We start from the raw sequence: 22,661 nt of genomic DNA on the forward strand, positions 1-22,661 counted from the left end.
AGTTTATGAAATACAAATAAATTGCCTATGGGTAAACTCTTTAGTGATATCCCACATGTACATGAAAATCTGTGAAGTGCATGTATCCTTCCTGTATCTCAGCAGAATTCTATTTTTGGACAGCTTGCATTTATTTAGAAACATAGTACTTCTTTTAGCTTCCAACAGGTTAATATTGTGAGTGAATAGAGACTGTCTGGAAAAGGCATCAGGAAGCAATGCAACTTTCAATGTGCAGAACAGTAATCCACATCTCCAATCTCTTCTGCTGTGCACGCATCGATGAAGCTGTATGTCTGTTGCTACAATTCGTATAATAAAGTATCTGGAACTATTCTTACAAAATAGCTTTTTAAAATCTGTACTTCTATTTGGTACACTTTATTGATTCAGATTCTTAAAATGGCTTAGACTAATGAGAAGAATAATGTATTGTAAATTCTTAGTACCACATCCTCCAAATTTATCCTCAATGGAACTAGATGTGAAGGAAGCCGAATGGATGGATAAACCAACAACAAGGTCCAGGGCCTGGATGACTCTATGTAGAATTAAAAAATTAATTAGGAAGGGAACTATAATTTGCAGGACTGACATCTATTTTATTTAACTTACATGTATCAATGGGGGGCAATTAGAATTCAATTAAAATATTAACTTTTATTGCTTCCCTGACTGACCTTGAAGTTAATGCCTATTTTATTTAATTGCATCATCTATGAATAAATGTTAACCCTAGAATGTTATGGCCCATTATTTTCAATGCTTTTTTAACTCCACAACTGAACTACATTCATCAACTTATTATGTGCTGCCAAGAGAGCAAATGGGGGTTTATTTCTCTGAGATAGACTAGTATATGATAACAGAAACATCTCAAAAAATTTGATAATGCTGTTTTTGACAGTGTTCAGTAAAAATAATTACGCTTTCAATTCCAGTTTTGTAGTCTACTTTGACTGTAAATCAGTAAGCAATAGCACAAATGGTATAATCACTTCAAAGTAATTGCTACTCCATCTGTAATTTCTGATAAATCCACTGACAGGAGCAGAACTCCTTCCTGCAGATATCAACAGTGGTTGCAGAATGCTCTTATGCACAGCCACAAGACAAGTGTAGAGAGCTGCAGCAATGTCAAGAGATTGGGGCAGAAATTCATGGCTTTGTTCTGTGGTGAAAAGAAGAACATTACTAAAAGGCATTTCACTACTGTTGCAAAGGAACCATATTTTAAATAGCTCACTTTGTACATAAGTATTAGTGTAGCATGAAACCCTCACCTGAGGGGCAACTACCTGATATTACTTGCATTTATCAAGACCATTAGAAATCCAAGTTACATTTTCATGGCATTGCATTCAGTTAAAAAATCCACATTCTAAAGCCTTATCTGACTAACAAGAACATGTTTTATATATGCTCAGAATTTTAAAATCATCTGGATTCTTAAGAAAGTATTTTAAAATAAAAAAAAATCTATTTTCTCTTCTTAGTAAAATTTCAAATAAATAAAAATAAATCATAGTTACCAGTTTCAAGAAATGTTGGTATATAAAGGTCTTCTGAAATTTACATTGAACCAAACTCTAAGCCATAATATATGAACATATTGTAAAAGAATCATAACCACACACATCAATAAAGTATGAGTTAACCATTATCTATAGTTAAAATAGTGGGGAAAAAAACCCAGCCTTTCCTCACTAATCAACCCTACAATTCAAAAACTTAAACTTCTTACTCAGAGAATTCTTCCATAAAATAATGTAAAAACAAATCTCCAAAATTGATATTATCATATTCTTCTTGAAATATCATATTCATAGGATTAGGATAGGCTTTTGGAGAAAAAAAAAACAAACAACCAAACACCTATTTTAAAGTTACAAGAACATGAAGCTTCCTTTTTTTCCCCCGAATTCTTAAGAACTAATATTGAGAAGAGTAGTAACTGCCTTCACTATGAATGCAAGGGACTAAGACTTAACTTCTGATGATGTAGGCCTGTATAATCTGCAATAAAGTTTCTGGAGAGATCCTACTCAGCTGCTCACCAAGAGTAGAATTATTTAGAATTTTGAATAAGAAAAGAGCCAATAAAAGACTTTGGTTTTCTGGAACCAAAACTAGTTTCTTCTCAATCTCTTTAGCATAAAGAAAACAGGGTTAACAATAAGATGATAGGACCTGTAAGGTAAAGAAATACATATAGAAAGCAAAAGAGTATAAAGGATAAAGCAACCCCCATCTTAGAACTGGAACAGAGAAAATAGGACTATTTTTGAATACAAATTCTATTTAAACTCTATTTTAACTGTGTTTATTTTTTCTTTTTCTAAGTTAACAATACAAAGTCAGTGATTTTCAAAAGGAGGGTCAACACTATTCTTTACATGGTACAGAATACAGGAGAATGTTTCTAGTAACACAGGAAAAGCCTGTACACAACAGCATAAGCTAGCAACATAAGCTTGCTAGGTAGGAGTGCAGGAATGTGTTATAACCTTCAACAATGAGAAATGCACATGCCACACAGATATTCTTGAACTGTAAATCTATACCTTAAGTTGCCTTGAGGTAAATTATTCCTGTTGTCATATTTAGCTTCCATTTCTATGAAGAGCTGGGAAGTGAACTTTTTGTCTGATAGCATAATTTGACAGGTTCATTCTTAACTTCCTCAAAACTTTCACACATGAAAGGCTGTGTTAACAATGGTGAACTGGATGGATTCCTTGGATTTCCTTTTCCAAAAAAAAAAAAGTTGTAGAAACTGCTTAATTTCTGTATAAAATTAATGAAAAGTGCAGTAAATAATTGGTATTACTGCACCTCTAAAAGATTTGAGATGAATATACTTCTAATTTATTTTATGAAAGAGGAAAATTCATGTGACTTGATTATGCTTCTATTTCTCCTTTTCCCTCACTCTTTTTCTTTTTTTTTTTCTTTCTTCTTTTTTTTCTGGTACGTGTTAATTTATCCAGTGTGGGAATTGTAGGGGGATGGAATTTGTAGACATACTATAGATATAGTAACTCTTTTCAAGCTAAGTGATACTAAGTGATAAAGTTAAAAGAACATTAATCCCAAAGTGGTTCTAGCATATGTTTCCAGTGCAGTTTAATTGGGATCTCAGTTTATCTTCCTTCTTGAACATTCTTCAAGAATGTTCTAAACTAGGTTAGTATGATGTCATAAAATTTTAGAATTCTGAGAGGTAAGAGGATCTAAAACTTTTTATTGAAGTAATATTATCTATAATCTCTTGTGGTTTTTTTTAAACATCAAAGATGTTTGTGTTCCAGTTAAATCTAGGATTCAAAGCAATTTAGCTCTGTCAATTTCAAGAACAGAATCCTCAAAAAATCTTTGAAGAAATTTTGTACTATTTTATCAGATAACAAGGCAACATTTCCAATCAGATTCTTTTACAGAATCCAACCTCCCTGCTCAATCAGGGTCATCCTTGAGCATGTGGCACAGGTTTGTGTCCAGACAGCTCTTGAATATCTCCAGTGAGAGAGATTTCACAACCTCTCTGGGCAATCTGTTCCAGTGCTTGGTCACTCACGCAGTAAAGAACTATTGCTCAGTACCACTGAGAAGAGCCTGGATCCATTCTCTTTCTTCTCCCACTTCAGACACATATACTGAGATGAATTAGTCATCTCTTCTTGAGACTGAACAGGCCCAGATCCCTCAGCCTTTCCTCATAAGAGAGATATTCCACATCCTTAATCATCTTTGTCACCCTTCACTGGACCTGCTCCAGTAGCTCCTTGTCATGTCCTGAGGAGCCCAGAACTGGACACAGCACTCCAGGTCAGGCCTCACCAGGGCAGAACAGGACAGGATCCCCTCCCTCAACCTGCTGCCAATGCTCTTCCCAATGCATCCTAGGACAACATAGGCCTTCTTGCCCACAAGGACACACTGTTGGCTCATGGACAGTTTCTTGTCCACCAGGACCCCCAGGTCCTTTTCCACAGAGCTGCTTTCCAGCAGCTTAGCACTCAGCCTGTGCTGGTGCATGGAATTATTCCTCCCCATGTACAGCACCCTGCATTTGCCCTTGTAGAATTTCAGAAGGTTCTTCTCTAAAATGCTGGTAGTTTGAAGAAGATTGTATAATTGCTGAAAAATAGCATTAAACTACTTTTAATCAAATGCAGCAAATGGATCATTTCATTTAAAATAGTGACTGAGTCAACTTTTCTCAGGACTTTTAATGGGCCTAAAAAACTTAAATCCAAAGTTATTAAAGTTTCAGTTCATACAGGCACATATGTATGCCTTTCCTGATACAAATTCTTTGCATAGAATATCTTAAGAGCATTGTTTGCTTATTACTCTATTTAATTCAAATGTTCAACTGATCTAGCATCACATGAATACAAATGTGTGTTAATAAAAAGATATGTGCTATTTTGTCCCTGTTATAGAATTCTGGTATTTCATGCTCTGAACAGTTCTAGTAAACGTTGTAAAAATAATTGAAATTTCATTGTGTGGAAGAGAAAGGGGTGTGGTGCAAGTGGAAAAATTTGTGTCATTTTCATTAAATCCATGCCCATGCAGACAAGTTATAAACTTTTTAAAAAGTCACAATCCCCAAGTGGATCAACAGAGGTTTCTGACAGCAAAGATCAATAGATCTGCTGCAAAAGGGTAAAAGGCCAGAGCAGAAATAAAGGATCCGTACAAGAAGTCCAGCAAAACGTCAACTCATAGTGACCTGAAAAGCAAACATCTATGGTTCTAACTAAACAGATATGTCTTTAAAGGTTTGTGTTTATGTCCTGCTTCAGCACGTAAGTCTGTAAAGTAAATGGGGATCTAGAACTTAAATTGTATCAAACATTAAAGAACAGCAAGTATATATTCTAGTATTAAAAATATACCACTTCTACCTCTTGATTTTCATATTGTTAAGATTATTTCTGCTTTTGACATCTCTTATTAAGTTCTCTTTCTTCCACTATTTTTCAGCTCCAAGTTCTAACTATTCTTCTGTCTTTTTCACTATAGCCCATACTTCCTTTCCCATTTCACTTGAAATGCCTAATAGTGCGCTCTTAGCCTGCTGCTTCCATTTAAATTTTCCTTTAGATGATGTGATCTCCCCAAACTGCAAAGTGATCTTTCCACTCTTAAGCCATCTCTGTCCTACTTTGTCTGTCTGTGACATCTCCTTAACAGCACTCAATAATATCAGTTTTCAACTACTTTTCTGTTTTCAGGCACATTCTCATACTCTTCTAACTCCTGTTATCTTTTATGACAACAACAACCCTCCCTTTTCCAGTGTATAGGCTCACAGTTAGTGAAGAGGGAATCTTATTTCGCTCTAACTTGTTTCTAAACTGACTTATGCAAAATCTCATTTCTTCCTTTTCTGTAACACAATTTATTTTCAAACATTTCTTTGTACTTTATATATGCACTAAGATGTCTTTCTGAAACCTCTTCTTACACTGGTGACAAAATATCGATCATTCATATACAAACATGAAGGCAAGTACCATTCTAAATGCAAAGATTATTTTCTCATCTTATTTTCCTAAACTTTCAACTATGAATCAAACTTTTTCTTTAAGTCCATTACTAGTTCTCTTTTCTCTTCCTAATTTCTTTTGCATCACATCTTAAATCCCAAGCTAATTTTTTTTTTTTTTTTTTTTTTTACTTTCAGTCTTGCATACAATTTCCATTTATCTGTGCTGATCTTTTCCTCTGTGAAACTTTTCCACCAGGAAAAAAAATGGCCTGAGATAAAATGGCTCTCTGTTTTTAGAAGTGTTTCCAAGTCTTTTCACGTAATGTCTAGAGAACAAACAGGTGTGCTGTCTTTTTAATTTTTGTATCATAAATAACATGAATTATGGAGATAAATGGGATGGTAGACAAATATATTAGGGAACAAGCCTAGAGAAAAAGTGTCAAATGCACTTAAACTCTAAAGGGCCAACTAAGTTTCAGAAGATTGGTTTGAAAATTCAGTCACAACATCATATGCTAGCTAGGAAACAAGATTTTAAAGGGGGAAAAGGCTAATAAGAACATCTTTCCCAAAGTACATCATAGGTAATTTATCAAATTTATAATCTGAAAAAACTACAATTAATTAAAAGTGATCATATGTGTAAACAAGATAATACTTCAACACTGAACAAGGATAATTTTTCTAATAAAAATTTAAGGCTAGTTTTAGAATACATTATCACTATCAGAATAGACAAGCATTAAAATCTGACAGGACTTGAAAAATATTATCAGTCATTTTATCTTTTTCTTCAAATTACGATAAACAGAATAAGTGTTCAAAAAACAAGTAAGTGTTTAAAAGTAGATGTGGCACTTTGCAATATGGTTTAGTGGTTATAATGCTATTGAAGGTAGGACTTGATGACCTCAGAGATGTTCTCCAGCCTTAATCGTTCTATGATTCTAAGTGTTTTTCATATTAATAAAACAGAATGTTTTCAAGAGAAAATGTTGTGAAGACTGTCATAGATTCTACTACAGCTCTAGTGTCTGGTAGCTGCACAAGAAAGAAAGCAATGGAATGATCACCTGTAAATAAGCTGAACCAGCTAAGAATAATATAAATGTTTAATTTACTTAGCAATAAGCAAGTAAACAATCCTTACTGTACAATACATAAGAAAGCAACTGGGTTCTCATATTGATTTAATAACAACATGTTATTAAATTCCTTCTGTTATGTTTGTGAATGGTCTGAGAATTTAAAAAAATATTTGGAGGAAGCAAGTATCATCCCCTGTGATAACAAGGTCCTTCAATTTCCTCAAAATTACTTTAAAATTGCTCAGTACTAAAAACACATTTTCAAAGAACACTGTTCCTCTCCATTACACAAATGATGTGCTCAGACAAAACTCACAACCAACAATGTTAGTTCAGGATACGATCTTCCATTGCAGCCAACTTATAGAAAGGTTAGTAATAACCCTTGCGTTGAAATAGAGCTCTGCCCTCCATGCAGCCGTGGTTTCTACAGAGCAAGTTCCCCGTGCCCACAAAAAAGCAGATCTTGCTGATCTTTCCCAAATATATGTGTTTTCCCAAATATATGTGAAAAAAAAAAAATGTGGCTGATATGCTGCCACAAAAACACTGGAGCTCTTACCAGGGCAGAAGCAAGCACAGACTTGTGGTTTAGAAGAGTCAGCTAGAAGTGGGATGGAAAGATTGATCTTTTGGCAGCAACTTACTATTAGATCAGTTTATCTGTGCACTAAATTACACCCTTCAGAGCTTAACCAGGAACTGTGTGGCACTAGGTCTTTTTTAATGTAGCTCTCTACATGTAAATCTTACCTCTGTGAAAAGTAATGTAAGTATGGCTATCAATTTCAGTCAGTTAGGATTTCACTTCTATACACTAGATACAAATAAACAGCAACACAGACATCTAGGTGGCTGGGTTTAAACAATAGATTCATTATACAAAGAAGCAATATTCTCTCTTTTTCAATCAAAAATACAAAAGCATACACATCCCTCAGCATCACATCAGGATAGTGGATTCCATGAATAGCAGGAGTATACCAATTTTCTAGACCATGGGAAGCAAGCAACAATATCTTCTCACACCAAAGGAGGTTCGTGTTAAATATACTTACTACAGACAGCTCATTTTAGTGAAGGAACTTGGGATTTCCAAGACAGGAATCCCAAGTCAGAAGACTTGAGATGGCACTGGCTCCCTAAGGACTCATTACTCCATTGGGAAATAGCCTGCATAAGTAACTAAGGCCCACACACTTCAAAATTTGGGTTTCCACAGACCCTGTGATTTTAACTCTACCCATGGCTGGGAATGTAGGATGCCTATAGGCATTCACAGCAGCTGGACCTACAAGGTAAAGAACGTAGTCATGAAATAAAAGAGCTCCACTTCTTATGCAGACTGATCAGCCCTGATTCCAAGTTTCAGCTTTTATTATTGTTCAGCAGTTGAACAGTGCTACAGTATCATTTCTGTCCTGTGGTCCAAAGAGCAGCTAGAACTTAGAAACATAATTTAATCATTTCATCAGAGTTTTTATTTTTCAAATTAATGTTTCAATTATCTGATCACATAATAACAATGTGGGTTTTTTTCCCACATTGTATTAATTAAATAATATTAAATTAATTAAATTAATTAAAATTAAATTTAAAAGGTATTAAATTAAATAATTAAGGATTAGTCTACTATAACCAAACTGGGAAGAAGCTGCAATATATAAAACAAATAAATGCATATTAATCCCCTAAAAGATAGGAATTTGAGTTTATATTCTAATTTTGACAGAAACATTGAAGAAGCAATTTCACACAACCCTGCATTCTCAAGGCAACAGTGTGCACTTAGGAAAACTTACTCAGTATAAATACTACTTTTGAAACATCAAGAAAATCTAGAAACATTGTGGAAAAAACTACTTTAACTGCATGACATAAAATCAACTTCAAGTATACCCTCATATATATGAGATATGAAATTTGTCATATCTTAAAAAGTATAGAGATGCTTAAGTTTTAGTGTCAATACCTAAAAAGATTTAGGTATCGACAACTATAGAAGTAAACTAAAAGTAAATAAACTTGAACATCAAGTTTTACTAAGGATCATATTGGAAGAAACTCAAAAGATTTCTTCCAAATGTAACACTCCTCTCTCCCTCACTTCCACATACGTATTACACCTTGTACTGCAGTAGAAACAATTTGCTCTAGAATGAGGCTCAGTAAAGACCAGAATATAAAGTTACCAAGATTTAAAGTTGAATCTGTTATATGCATACTCTGCAAGTTAATTAGTATTAGTTAATCTGGAAAACACAACCAAAAAGGAAGAGAGATAAAAAAGGAAAGAGATCAAAAATGCATCTTCTTATTGTGTTACAATAGTTACACAATTGTTCTACTACACAGTGATATATTTCAATGTATCACGTGAGCAAGGGATATTACTGGAATTTCAGGCACATACAGGTTAAAAACAATCAGCTAATACCTTAGATTTTAGCTGATACTGAGTAACCTATTTCTGAATTTCTGGATTTCCACTGAATAAGGGTATATTTCAAAGATAAAAGTATGATGTATCATACAGGCATCTTTAGCTGCAAGAAAATGGCACTGAATATAAATATTCAGAAGTAGCTTTTATACATATATATAGTGCTCAGGTTTGCTGCTAGATCATGGAATGTTTTTCTCTCATCATTAAAGCTTTTGAAATACACTCTAAAGGAATGAAAGCTGATCTACTTATAGATCAACAGAAGGCATGTGAAAAAGGTTGCTAACAATACTTTTTTTGCATATAAGTGAGAGCAATTGGCATCCCATCTGGAAAACTACACTACTCTGAGATAGAAAACTCTTGCCACTGGCAAGGTTTATGGTATTAATTTGTAATGGTGGATTTAGGGAAATGTACTAAACTAATGCTCATTTACTTGCATAATTATGTGTTTTCTACATAAAACGACAGGCTTTTACCTTGTCAATACCGGCACTGAGTTAATGGAAAACAGGACAAGGCGGGTGTACAAGTTTGCCAGCGCTGATGAATGTTAAGCTCAGTTTACAGATTTGCTTCTTGCATTAACAACTGTACAATGTATCACCTAATGCATTACCCCTCAGACTCTTAAATCTGTTATTTTAAATATTTTCACTGCAGTTTAGCTTTGATTATTAATCTAAAAGGCAAAAAGTTAAACTGTATCTTATCTTCTTTGCCACTTGATATGTTAAACAGCCTTCATACCTTAAATCCACTTTAATAAGGCATGCAATTATTAAAGCATTACAGAATGGCCCCAGAGCACAAAAGCTCCATTAAATTTGCTTACATCTAATTACGTCTGCCTGAGGCAGGTGAGAAATTGACTCTGATAAGATCTTTCTTTTACCTGTAGCCAAAAAAATAAAAAGGAAAAATAACTCAGAGTGATTTTCTATCTAATTGCTATCTACAAGTATTTATGGTATTCGCTCTTCCAATGAATAGCCCACAAAGCACTCTTTGTGCACTAACCAGTGCACTTTAAGTTTTTTTAAGACCGTAGAATACAAAAGACAAGCTTATCTTGCTGCAGGCATGACAGGTCATCAATGATGTCTATTTGGGAAATACTTTTATCTATTATTTAAATAATATATTTTCTTGAAAAATAATTCTGATGTGAAAAAACATGTTACATATGCAAATGTACAAATGTGGACTTAATTTTTTTCTACATGCCAGTATAAGCAACGAACACATTCTATTTTATGGAAATATAACATAAATATATAAATATACTTTACATGGCCTGAAAACAATTATTTTAGAAACTTTTCTTTTCCCTTAATTTAAAACCAAGTGTTTTGTAGTAGAAAACATGGTATTCAATTCCTATATATTTGTAACTGACCTCCCAAAATTCAGGAAAATGCAGATAAATTACATTGCTTGTTACCTGTAAATGAATGAGGGCATGTGGCATTTCTAATCATTCTAATCCTGCTCTCAGCCCTAGCAGATCCTACAGAACAATAGAGCCAGACCATCATAATGACAATGTAAAATCTAGTTAGAAACTATACCAGATAAAGAGGAAGAAATAAATAAATTTTTAAAAAATAATTAATTTTTAAAAAAATTATTTAATCCATCCAGTCTAAATTTGAATTGTAATTCAAATCTTGGTTAAAAAAGAAGGAGAAATTACTTTATTACTAAACATTATTTGAGAGAAATAGAGATTAGGTATTTGATGGGAAACTTGCCCATGTAAACCAGAAACTGGACTTCTAATGAAAGATTATGCAACACTATTTTCCAAATATCCATCTTTAACCACTGATGCCACTTGTATGACACAAACCACTGTTTGCTACAGTGGACCACAAGTTTATAGTCAACCCCAAAAGAAAAGGTCCTTTGGTCACATTTTATGCCTAAAAACTTATTTGTTACTCTGAAATAGAAAACTGCATAGGGGCCTGAAATCAATATATTGTATTATTTACATGTTTCTCATGCACTCCTTAGACTTTTAGAGCACATCATTCCATAAGGCTTCTTATAAAACTTCATTTGACCTTACCTTTACATTCAAGCAATAAACAGATAGGTTAACTTTCATATTGATTTGCTTCAAGTTTTATAACTTCATTTTATATACCTGATAATGAACAGACATTGATTTTCTGGTATGCTAAGCAACTACATTTTAAATATAAAAAAAAAAAAAAAGAGGCAATGATGAATTTTTTCTGTTTGTTTTTATGATTTACCAACTCCAAGTCTGCTGTTAAGACAAAATATTTTGGCCTCAAAATTATATCTTGTTTGATAATAACTTGATGTATTTCTATTAAAACTTTCACGGTTGCTTATAATATTGTCTAGTCACAAGCCTGTATCATCTATAAATGACAATACTGTGAACTACTGAATTATACATGCATCTTTACTGCAAATCAAAACCAAACCAGAACAAAAAAAATATGAAAGGAATTTAATGACTATGTTAGGAAGAACTGCTTTTCAGCTTTTCCATGTCTCCTTTAAGAATGAATTGCATCCTGTTAAATTAATTATTCAGACATTACGACTGGTATTAAGCCATTTTTTATAATTTGCTTGATATTAACATTTCATATCTTAAAACGTGCAATGAAAGTTCTGTTTTCTATTTTCCTCTGTTATTTTGTGGATTTGTCCATGGGAAATTTCAGTAGACAATATTGCTCAGAATCTGAATACATACCAAATGCTGCCACTTTTATGATTATGGCTTGAATGTTAGATGATATCATTTCTTTAAGCAGTATTTCCTGGTTCCAGTGCCAGAGGTAAGCTAAAGGCTGAAGATTAAGCCTTCTGCAACTTAAAAACAAACAAAAAAATTGGAAAAAGCCAAGTATAATGCTTTTACACAGTATTATTAATGTAAAATTAATGAAAATTTCTTTTCCAAACCTGAAATAATTTTTCTTCTATAATTTCAATTGCAACACTTTTCTATTCATATATTTCATTATAAACATTAAGTTTAATATATATTTAAAAAAAATAAACTTGTTCTGACTACGATTCATCTACATAAGATGTAACTTACTGAGGTAAAAAGATCTGCACAAGAATGTTAAGTCAAGCCATTACAAAATGTGTTCCTAAACCTTTTGGGACGCAAAAGCAATTAGCACCTTAGGAAGTCATCTCTTCTGTGAACACAGTTAAGGACAAAGTTACTGCTCTGTGATAAATGTGGCACATGTCACTAGTATAATATGCTGAATTTGTTGCTGTGATTTGGATCAACACCCAAGGAAAAGAATAATTCAGGAAAATATATAAGCTTGTGATACAAATTAACAACTTGTTACTGTAAAGTTAATAATTTGTTTTGATACATATCATATATAGACAGCATTTGATACACAGCATTTGATTATTTATCAAATTAGAGAATCACTAATTTGTATTATTGATAGGTAACGTTTCTGTAAATTGTCAAGAATCATCAGTTGATGATTAAATGTATAAGGTCTCTGAAAAACTTAAACATTTAACTATGGGACTTCAGAGTCTTTAAGATTTACATTTACTTGTCAATCATCATGTTTTTCCTAATACATGGTCTTTCTCACATATATGGGCATTCCTCCCTACGTTGGATAGACCCACTAGTATGATTGGGAAGACTATATAGTTAAATGTATGTTTAATGTTGACATATAAATGCATAGTTAGCATCCATATAATCTGACTGGTTTTCTTATTACTTTGATATGCTTTAACAGAGCACTAAGTTTCGTAATAGAACGATTTAGCAGCTCTAAATGTAAAGCAGTTACTTACGTGCCTAAATTCAGCTAAAAAATTAGCTGAATTAATTGGGATGGCTCATATGAAACAACCTTATTGCAAGGGTTAAATCTACAGATCAATGTGAAGTATTTTACTTTACAAGATCAGAAATAATCATGCCTGTTTGAAATACTGTGATTTCCTGTCAATCTCTTAGCTGTGGTAAAGACGTAAACCAATCAGCAAAAACTATCTTTTTTTTTTTACCTACTGACATGTGAGGCAATTATTAAAATGTTTAAGTATAAAGGAAAAGAAAAAGGAGTTAATTCTGACTGCAATTTATCTATGTAAACTGTAAAGAAAACAAATGTGCTCTGTAACTTGCTGACATGAGCTGAGTTGGCATAGCATTAATTTCACCATTCTTACAGCTCATAAAGGATTCCAGATACTTGCTTTCATCATCAACAAATCATTAATGAAATCATGAAACTATAATTAATTTTTGACACAAGGTGGTTTTGCATTTCATCAGATGTATACAGTGAAGATCTTTTTTCAGATCAAATATGGCCTACATAACAGACACAACTACCATTCCATAATGCTCTTTTTAAATTAAGACTCTTAAAAGAATCACAATTTATATAGACATTTGCGCACAATAGGAATGACAAATGGAAGCTCCTGATTAATAACAAATTTTCAATTTAAGGAATTAAGCGAAGATGTGCTCAGAAAGATTCTCTTCTATCTAATTCCTTATAACAAATCACAGAATGTTCCTCTATATCAAAACACTGGTGAAAAACAGAGGGACTTGATCACAACACTGTCGTCATTGGAACTGAGTGAGCTTCCTGTTGAAATCAAAGAACTGAACCTACTCAACTATTTTCATACCAAATCTCTGAGTATTTTCAACAGATGAAGAGAGATCTGAAGAGCAGTCAAAAACTCTGGTATAGTTTCGACTTGATTTTTACTAATGAACACATGGTTTCAGGGGGGAAAAAAGGAAGAAAAATAAAAGAAAAAAAGAAATACCTATATTAATGAATATAATGAATTTGGTATCATAGAACATGAGAAAGCAGGCAACTGTCTCTGCTTTAAATTTGAGTTAGAAAACAGACAAGTACTCTCCAGAATGTGTATTCTGAAAAAGATTAGTATTTTCTTACACATCTTCCACTCGAACTCTCTGGTAGTCAGAAAGAATGGCTCCCACAGATACACCCTCAACTCCTTCTTTGTCCTGAAAAAAGACATGGAATATCAATGACACAGTATATAATGTTTTAAGCTGCAGAGATTCAGTATCTCTACTTGCAGAATCAACCAATAATAATTATTTTTTCTGTGTCCAGCATATGGAACAGAATAGGCTGGAATGCAGTTCTTCCACAGAAGGGAGCAGCTCAGCTGACCTACTACATGGTTATTACTCTAATGCAGTCTACTTGACTCAAGTACCATTCTAGAGAAGAAATAACCAAGGTAGCTGAAAAGTATCAGGTGTAACAGATTATCCTGAGGTTTTCCAGATATCCCGAAAATTCCTTCCAGCTTCCAGCTAGTCCACCTACAAATAATTATCAGCAACATACATCATACAATTAACTCAATTGTTAGCATTTTTCATGGTACACAGCACAAAAGAGTGTGAGATGACTCTTTTTATCTTGACACTAGAACAAGAAAACTCACAGGAAACTTACTCAACATCACCTTTTAAAAATTCTGCTATAAAAAAAGGTTTTCCAAGACACATTTTCTCTGTTTCATTTAAATTACCTAAGCCAACAAATGGCACTTTATTTTTTCTTGTAAACCCACTGAGAATGTAACATTTCGAATGCACATAGCTCCAGTATTTTGTGAGATCTTGCATTTTTAAATTGTTTGAGTCCCAGTCAACATGCTGAACTTTCTTTTTCTAAATTTTGCTCCATCTAGACTTTGGTAAAAGTTGTTTTCCTCTTTTAATCAAGGTTGATCATAACTACACACCATGATTTACTTTCTGGACCTGTTCCAAATCCTGTGAAGTTTGCAGCAAGATTTTACAACAAAATTTTTAGTTATATACCTGTTGATGCATCCTGTCCCTGCCTTTCTCTTTTGGCCTACTCTATGATCTCAGAAGTCCTGCTAAGCCTTGGCCAAGCAAGCTGAGCAGTCAAGTGCTCAGAATGGGGAGAATGGGAGAATTAGTTAACATACCTAAATTCAGTGAAATGGAATGAATTCAATCCCCCTATTTTGTCCAGTTCAACCAATGAGGGCTGGAGTGGCACAAATTCAAGAAATAAGAAGATTTGGAAGGAAGAAGAATGGAGCATGAGGTAGAACAGAAAAAAAAACTGGGGTCTAACAACGTTCATAAACTCCCCAACTGGACAAAGTTTATACAAAGCCTTGTCCCACAGTATATTCAGCTCAGTAGATGAAGCATGCAAAGAGTACTAAGTAAAAGCCACTTCTTCTCTGCACTTATTCTTTGGTATTGAAAGAGTTATTGGACACCTTGCAAACAGACAGCCTTTTGTTTGACTAAGAGTTGATCATGGTTAGCAGAGAATCCATCCCAGGATCAATAGTGCCGTCACTTTTAATGTGGAATCTAATCAGGTTTGGTACCATTAAAAGCATGTTCACAAAACTGCACTCTGCAAGGGTAAACCAAGCTGACATCTGCAGGCAAATATCAGGGATCAGCACTGAACTCAAAAGCTGAGGAAGTGAATTTGGGAAAATTCAGAAGGAAAGATGTTACATCCTGTGTCATATAAAAAGTAACAGATAACAGAAAAAACATCTGAGGAAAGTCAATATGAAAAGGTGTTTTTTTCTTGGGTTGAGTGGATCTTTTAATTCTTATTTTAAAAAGCATAATATACTGTTAATTTAAGATATGATTTACCTATGTTAAACTTTACTAATGTTTCTAGTGCAATAGGCTACTTTAAAATAAAAATAAACTGCTTCTCTGGAATATTTGGATAATTCAGAAAACACTTATACTCAGTACAATATCCTCTGTCACAATGTATTACAACACAACATAAGCAACGTGCACATAAAACCAGATGTTAAAGCCAAATGTACACAGATGCTAACAAAGTTTTATTTTCCATATGACTTGTTAGGACTTATTGTTCCCTTTAGAGCTATGAAAAGTACTCATTTCAAAAGGCAGGTAGAAAAATAAACTTTTAAAAAGCAACTAAATAAGACAATTTTTGGTAGTTTTTTACATACCTAAGATTATTATTAGCTATGTTTTAACAGTAAGTGAAATTACACAATTATTTTATATCTTGTTATAACAGTTAATTTATTCCTGTTCAGAGGACAAGACAATAATCTTCATAAACAATTGTGTTAGAGCAGCTAACTGATCTTTGCAACTGTAACTGTACTAAACTGCACAATTTATGTTTAAGGTATCCTAGTTTTAAAGTTATTTATTATTTTAAACAGTTTAATGAACAACAAATTTCAAAAATGCTGCTCTTGGTGTATTATAAATTACTGTTGGCTGCATTTCCTATCAGGAAATAGTATAAAAAAATTTAACCATTTTGTGAAAGCTCCAAAACATCGCTGCTGTTTTTAAGGTACCTCTGTTACATCCATGTACAAATCTAACATACAGCTTCACAGCTAAAGTGAAAGATAAACAGATTAATTTACACTAGCACACTGTTATTTTAACTTTGCCTTTTTTTTTTTTCAATTAATGATTGTAACAGTAATCTGAGGAAATTACTACATATGCATTGTAACATATAGTACTGGTAGAAGTATTCTACTAGTAAGTAAAAAATTTATTGCAGTGGTATCAGTACTGAGGTTTCCTATAATTTCTTATTTTAATATCTTTACCTGACCCTTTCAGAGTTCAGCAAAAAGAAAATTAGTGCTAATGTTTTCAATTTAATTAGTACATTACATGCACTGTAACTATTAGTGGAAAATGTTATATTAATGAATGTAAAAGTTAGCTGTAAATTACCTCAGAGTTATTATCAATTTCCCAAGTTACTGCTCCTTAAGATAACCCTCTCCCTATGGTCCTTCCGGTAATTTTTCTTTGCCTGATAAACATGATGATTAAACAGCACACAGTGCAAACCTTTGATACTTTTTAAATTAAATCCATGCCCAGCCTAAGGGCTGTGTCTGATTTCAACTAAATGTGTCAGTTAATCAGATAAAAAATTATCAGCAACTCAAAGAAACAGCAGCCTTAGGCTTCATCAGTGCCAGAGAAAGCTGAACAAAATAAGACATACAGACAATATCACATTATGAGTAAAGGTTACTGCCAAGCATATCACTGCAAAGCACTATTCACCACCTTAATAATGTCTATCTTAAATGAAATATTGAATACAACAGCCATAATATTAACAAAGAAAAATGAAGTGCTAGACCTGTGCCTATGTCTATTTATGTGTATTGCAAGAAAATTTGAGCACTGCCATTCAGAAAAATGCAGAATATCCCTAAAAATTTACTGTGTAGAACAGATCTTTGTAAGAAAATGAAGTATAAACAGCTGAAGAATGGTTAAACTACATTCAATTTTTTACATGTGCTTCACAGCTTTGCCACAATAGTTCATTTTTTATAAGCCAGATATAAAATATAGTCTCTAAATGAAATTGTCTTTCCAATTAATATCCTTCTTAAAGCTTGTATGAATAACTGAAAATCATAATACATACTTAAATTAATGCTTAAGGTTATTTGTGCTAAATAACGATTACCATACAGTTGCAAAACTTCAAATTAAAGCACAACACATTTGCAGGTGGGTGCCCGACAATATATACCTAAGTAACAGGACTTCAGGCTTCTACCATTATTTGAATGGAAAACTCTTAAATATGAGCTTTGCCTTATAATTTCTGAAGCATTCTAAGATCACTGATTATAGTGATTCCAAACAGAGTATGTGATTTTTGTCTAAGCTTTGATACGTCTGTCTAATACAGCTGCAAGTAATCAAAGACAGTATGAAATATTCCTGAGACATAAGGATATAATAACTCTATGTCAAATTGAAAACCCACTATTTGGTAAGGCTCTGAAGACTAGCTACAAATCACATAGATCATCTTAGTGACTGCAGATCACTATACATCATCTGGGACTTTCTTGTCTTCCACACAGGGACCTCAAAACACATATATGTCATAACTCATGCCTTCATTCCTTGGGAAGAAGTAGTTCCAAAACCAGGTGGGAATTAACGTAATGTGGATTTACATTAAATCCCTGTGTGAACACTCTCATTATGAAGTTCAGAAGTCTTCAGCGGCCTTATCTCAACTTGCTTTGGAAGTAAATTACTGAATAATGGTATCTATACAAGGCAATAATACTGTGTAACTAATCTACTTTGAGCTAATTAGATACATTTCTACAAATGGCCTACATAGGACATAGGCACCCTACCACCCACCTTTAAGCAAAACTGATGGCCTAACTTCCAGAGTTTTACAAATGCAATTACTGAAACACTGCACACCCACCACACGCACGCGCACACACACACACACCCACACTCATCTATTAATTCAGTGTAGGGGACCTTCAGTATCTGGTTGCAATCTCACAACAAACACATTCAATGAGGATATGGTCCTCTTCCTACCTAGAAGTGCCAAATGTTCAGGGATGGTGCAGGCATATGTTTGTTTGCACATAATCACATACACACACCACAGCAAAAGAAAAAGGAAGGAGAGCAAAAGAGACAGAAATATCACTATCAAAGTCTAATATAAAATAGAAGCATACTGAAAAGGCTAAAATTACATTCTAAACAGGAGAAATGGAAAATCAGGAAAAATCTTCCTCTATACCCATATACCACACCATAAATGCAAGTTTTCCTGATATACTGATTCTCCCATTTAGCTGCATTTACAAAGTGAACGATTAGTCTCATTAATTAGAAATCATTCATTAATGAATTCATTCTTTATTTTATATATTAACTATTTTCACAGAATTCAATAAACTTGCTACATCACTTTAGATCCCACACTATTTCACAAGATCTTTTTCTAAATTATTTAATTTAGATTAATTGATTCATTTATCCAATTTAAAAAGTCACACTAAACCCAGTAGGCATTTGGTAAAGTCTAATATAGTTAGACATATTTATCAAAAAACATAGAATACTAAAATAAAAATCAAGAGACATCCACTATTTTAAAGGCTACCTAAAGAGTTTTCTACAGCACTGTTTTTTTTTTTTTCTTTAAACCTATTAACTGAGTAACTGTTAACTGAGGCCTACACTCCAGCCACAGGGCTACAAAGACTTTGACAATGAAGCAAAAGTCTCCAGCTGAATTTTTTTTTTTAATTGCATTTTGTGCAGAGAATTGGTTTCAAATAAATGTCTGCTTCACCTTTGGGACTTCCAACTCTTAAATATTCAAATAATTACAGAGGAAACTTGCCCGCAGACACTTCTTTCAGGAAATCTTATTTACAGAATCACCTCCACAAAGACTGATTATTTAATTTAATAGCCAAAATTAACCTGAACAGTCAAGTCCAGATTGAATAAATGACATTACATCAGCACAACAAGATGCCAGTGAACAACTACAAAGCAGTCAAGTAGCCATGCATATTTCTGTTCTGATGCTACACTGAATATTTTAAGTGCTGGTAGTTTTATGTGTAACTATTTTGCAATCAAGAGCAGTTATATTCATCCAGAACTGGTAGCTCAAATCTGTGACTGGATTTAAAAGCTAGGATTTTAACCTACCAACATGTATAAATGCTTCAGAATGAAAAAAAAATAGTATTTGGTTATGAAGGCAGGTACTGGCCTATATTATTATGTCACAAATCAATGTCTTCCTGAAGACAAACCACTTACTAAATCAAGAGAAAGGTCAAAGGAATATTACCTTGAATGTTTCTAGTTAAGAGACGTCTCATGGTTTAGATAATGAAACTCAGTTCACTTGCATCGTACTCTGACCTCAGACAGGCAGAATTTAATTTTTGGATTTCTTTTTTTAAATAGTATATTTAACAAACTGTAAGAGCCAAAAGCCAGATGTAAACGAAATTTTTGAATATAGACACAAGGCTTTTTTCCCTTGCTTTGACCGCACAGCCTCCATGCAGACCAACTTTTAGATGCTAATGGCAAGGTACTCCTCCACAATGAAGACCAACAAGACATGGATCCAGTGCAGCACCTACAAAACTGGAAAAAAACTCTCTTGCTCTGGTTATCTGAGGTAGACACCATAATTTGGGTCATTCAAGTCATTAACAGACTTCCACTAAGGGAAGTTACTCTAGGAAAGTACCATACAAGAATTATCTAGTCCCATTTATTTCTACATGAGTATTGTCAAAGCAGTGCTATTTAATGAAGTATTTCAGAACACATGCTGGGAAATACTGAAGCATGTAAATAACTCGATTCTTGTTAGTAATTCTGTGAGCAAACAGTCCTTTTTGAGAAAGTAAAGCTCTAGGCATGACGTGATACCTACTTTTCCTTTTTTAGTTCTTTCACCACATGCAACAGCACAAGGCTCAGAACTATGGAAGAAAAACATGTCTTAAATGAAAATGAGCTATTTTGTCCATTAGAACCTAATCTTTTTTCTCTTATCTTTTCATGCAAACAAATTTGAAGAAAAAAAATAATTTTTATTTCTCTAAAATTAACTCTTAGATGTCACAATGCAATGGCAAGGTAGTTGCCTGCTTATTTTTACACATTCTAAATTATGTAAGAAATTTCAGTTAAATAAGTCAATTTCACTTACACTAACAAATCTGATAAGTAGATATGTTTATATACATTTAGATAATTCATTCTCCCATATACTACATCTTTCAAAACTACATTTCATAGCTATGAAATCTGCATAAAGTGCACTGATATACACGCACACTCACACTCTCACACATACATGCATTCTCACATTGCCAGTGAACTCTACTTACTTTAAAAGGAAAAATACTTTCAATAGGACAGTTGAGCTTATACTCTTCTTGTGACTTCAACACCAAAGAACAGTACAAACCTTTACTGTTTAGAGAGTATCTTTTCATAGTACTGAATATTCAGCCTTTGCAATGTCCAGTACTTGTAGAAAAGAGCTCCTGAAAGTATTTATTAATCAGTCTCCACCAAAATTTTACTGTCAAATTAAGCTTTTCAGCAACTAGGCTTGTAGAAACAACACCTGCAGCATACTGTGCTAGCGTAAAATATCACATTCTGTAAGAAAAAGTAAATTTGCATTTAAGGTTGATCAATATATAAAATTATTCAATGTAATATTTGAACAAGTCATGGAAACACAGCCAAAAATGTTCATCACCACTTACCAGAAATATCAATCACATTCAGTAATCTGAAGTACTTGAATTAAAAATATGTAATACAACAGGCATGAAAAACAAAGTTTTAACCTCAAAGTTCCTTGATGAAAAAGCAGACATTTTCTCAGTAAGTCTGCATATTTTTAACTTAGACCCTTACAAACAGTTAATTCATATCTACCTGTATGCTGACTCATGTCTAACATGAACATACTTTATAACTAATTTATCACGTGAAGATGCAAAAGATTTGTAATCATTCCTGAACTGTCATGAAAAATATAACACTGAAATACATGTAGAGTAATTAAGTGACTAATGAATTAAAAAAATTTAACTGTTGACAGACAATTTAAAAACCCTGAGGCTTTCACAGTTTTTTTTAGTTTAAAATGGTATCTTGTCTCAAAGTGCCACAGTCTTTTTTTAATATAGAACAAGAATTATAGCAAATATTATTATAGTGACATGAGTTATTGGAATGTGAAATCACCTGATAATGAATGCATGAGAAGAAAGGCATGGTTGAGGAAGTAAGATTTACTACATTTCATTTGGTATTACTCTAACGGGAAACTGTAGGCCACTATGGTCAAACAAACGTCAGTTGGCAAGAAAGGTCTACAATTTTCACCTGAAAACTTACTGCAAGAAACAATGGCACTTGTTCTCCTATATGCGCACATTTGTTGGTAAATTGTGTCCCTCTAAAAATTTCTTTGGAATTTCATATATCCATTTTCAAACTACTAAATCATTATGCTGCTACTACTTCTATGAGCAGACAATCTTGGCATGGACTCTGAGTACACAAAAACTCATACAAGATCTCTAATACATGCTGCAAATTTCAGTTTTTCCCAATGACAACATGTGCTAGACAAACTCTCTCAGAAATATTCTTATTATCTGCACTGCCAATAATCCTCTCTTCTGATCTTATAATCACTCCTCCTTACATAAAAGCAGAATACAGGACTTTCAAAAACTGGAGGAAAACAGTCTATTGGAAACACAAGTCCAAAAGAAAAGCCTCTTTCTTTTTGTACTTGGAACAGAGACCTCATGAACCCTCCTTTAATCTTGAACAACATTTTTGTTACTTCTCCAAAAGTCCAGGGTTAGGAATTTATTTAAAACTGTTAGGAATCTCAAGAATGCCATATATGATATTTGTTTTATCAAATTAAGTCGGTATGGTGAGGTTCTTTATCTTTCTTTTGCCCAAATAACACTGATTCTAGAAATCATATGAAAAAGAAAAGTGAATAAAACTGAATTTAATGAAGGCATACTCGTGATTTTCAAATTTTTCTATAGCCTACACAAATTTAAAGCAATCCTGATAAAATATTCTTTAAAACCCAACCCCTCACTTTCTACATTGATATACATTTTCGTCTAATTTTTTGAAGTGATCTGCTTTAAATTTAAGTATTGA

The 22,661-nt window shown here is 33.2% G+C and overlaps 1 protein-coding gene across 1 annotated transcript in view; it reads right to left on the reverse strand.

Moving 5' to 3' along the window:
- Positions 1–22,661, reverse strand: part of DPH6 (diphthamine biosynthesis 6) — a 190,151-nt gene that overhangs the window by 136,547 nt on the left and 30,943 nt on the right. The window contains exons 4-5 of the mRNA XM_041460167.1: positions 14,014–14,087; positions 11,784–11,902 (exon numbers count right to left, since the gene is read on the reverse strand). Of these exons, the coding sequence (XP_041316101.1) occupies positions 11,784–11,902; positions 14,014–14,087 (193 nt within the window). The remainder of the gene's footprint in view (positions 1–11,783; positions 11,903–14,013; positions 14,088–22,661) is intronic.

The sequence above is a fragment of the Pyrgilauda ruficollis genome, unplaced genomic scaffold, assembly GCF_017590135.1.
Source record: "Pyrgilauda ruficollis isolate IOZ18807 unplaced genomic scaffold, ASM1759013v1 scaffold14, whole genome shotgun sequence".
Classification (NCBI taxonomy): Eukaryota; Metazoa; Chordata; class Aves; order Passeriformes; family Passeridae; genus Pyrgilauda; species Pyrgilauda ruficollis.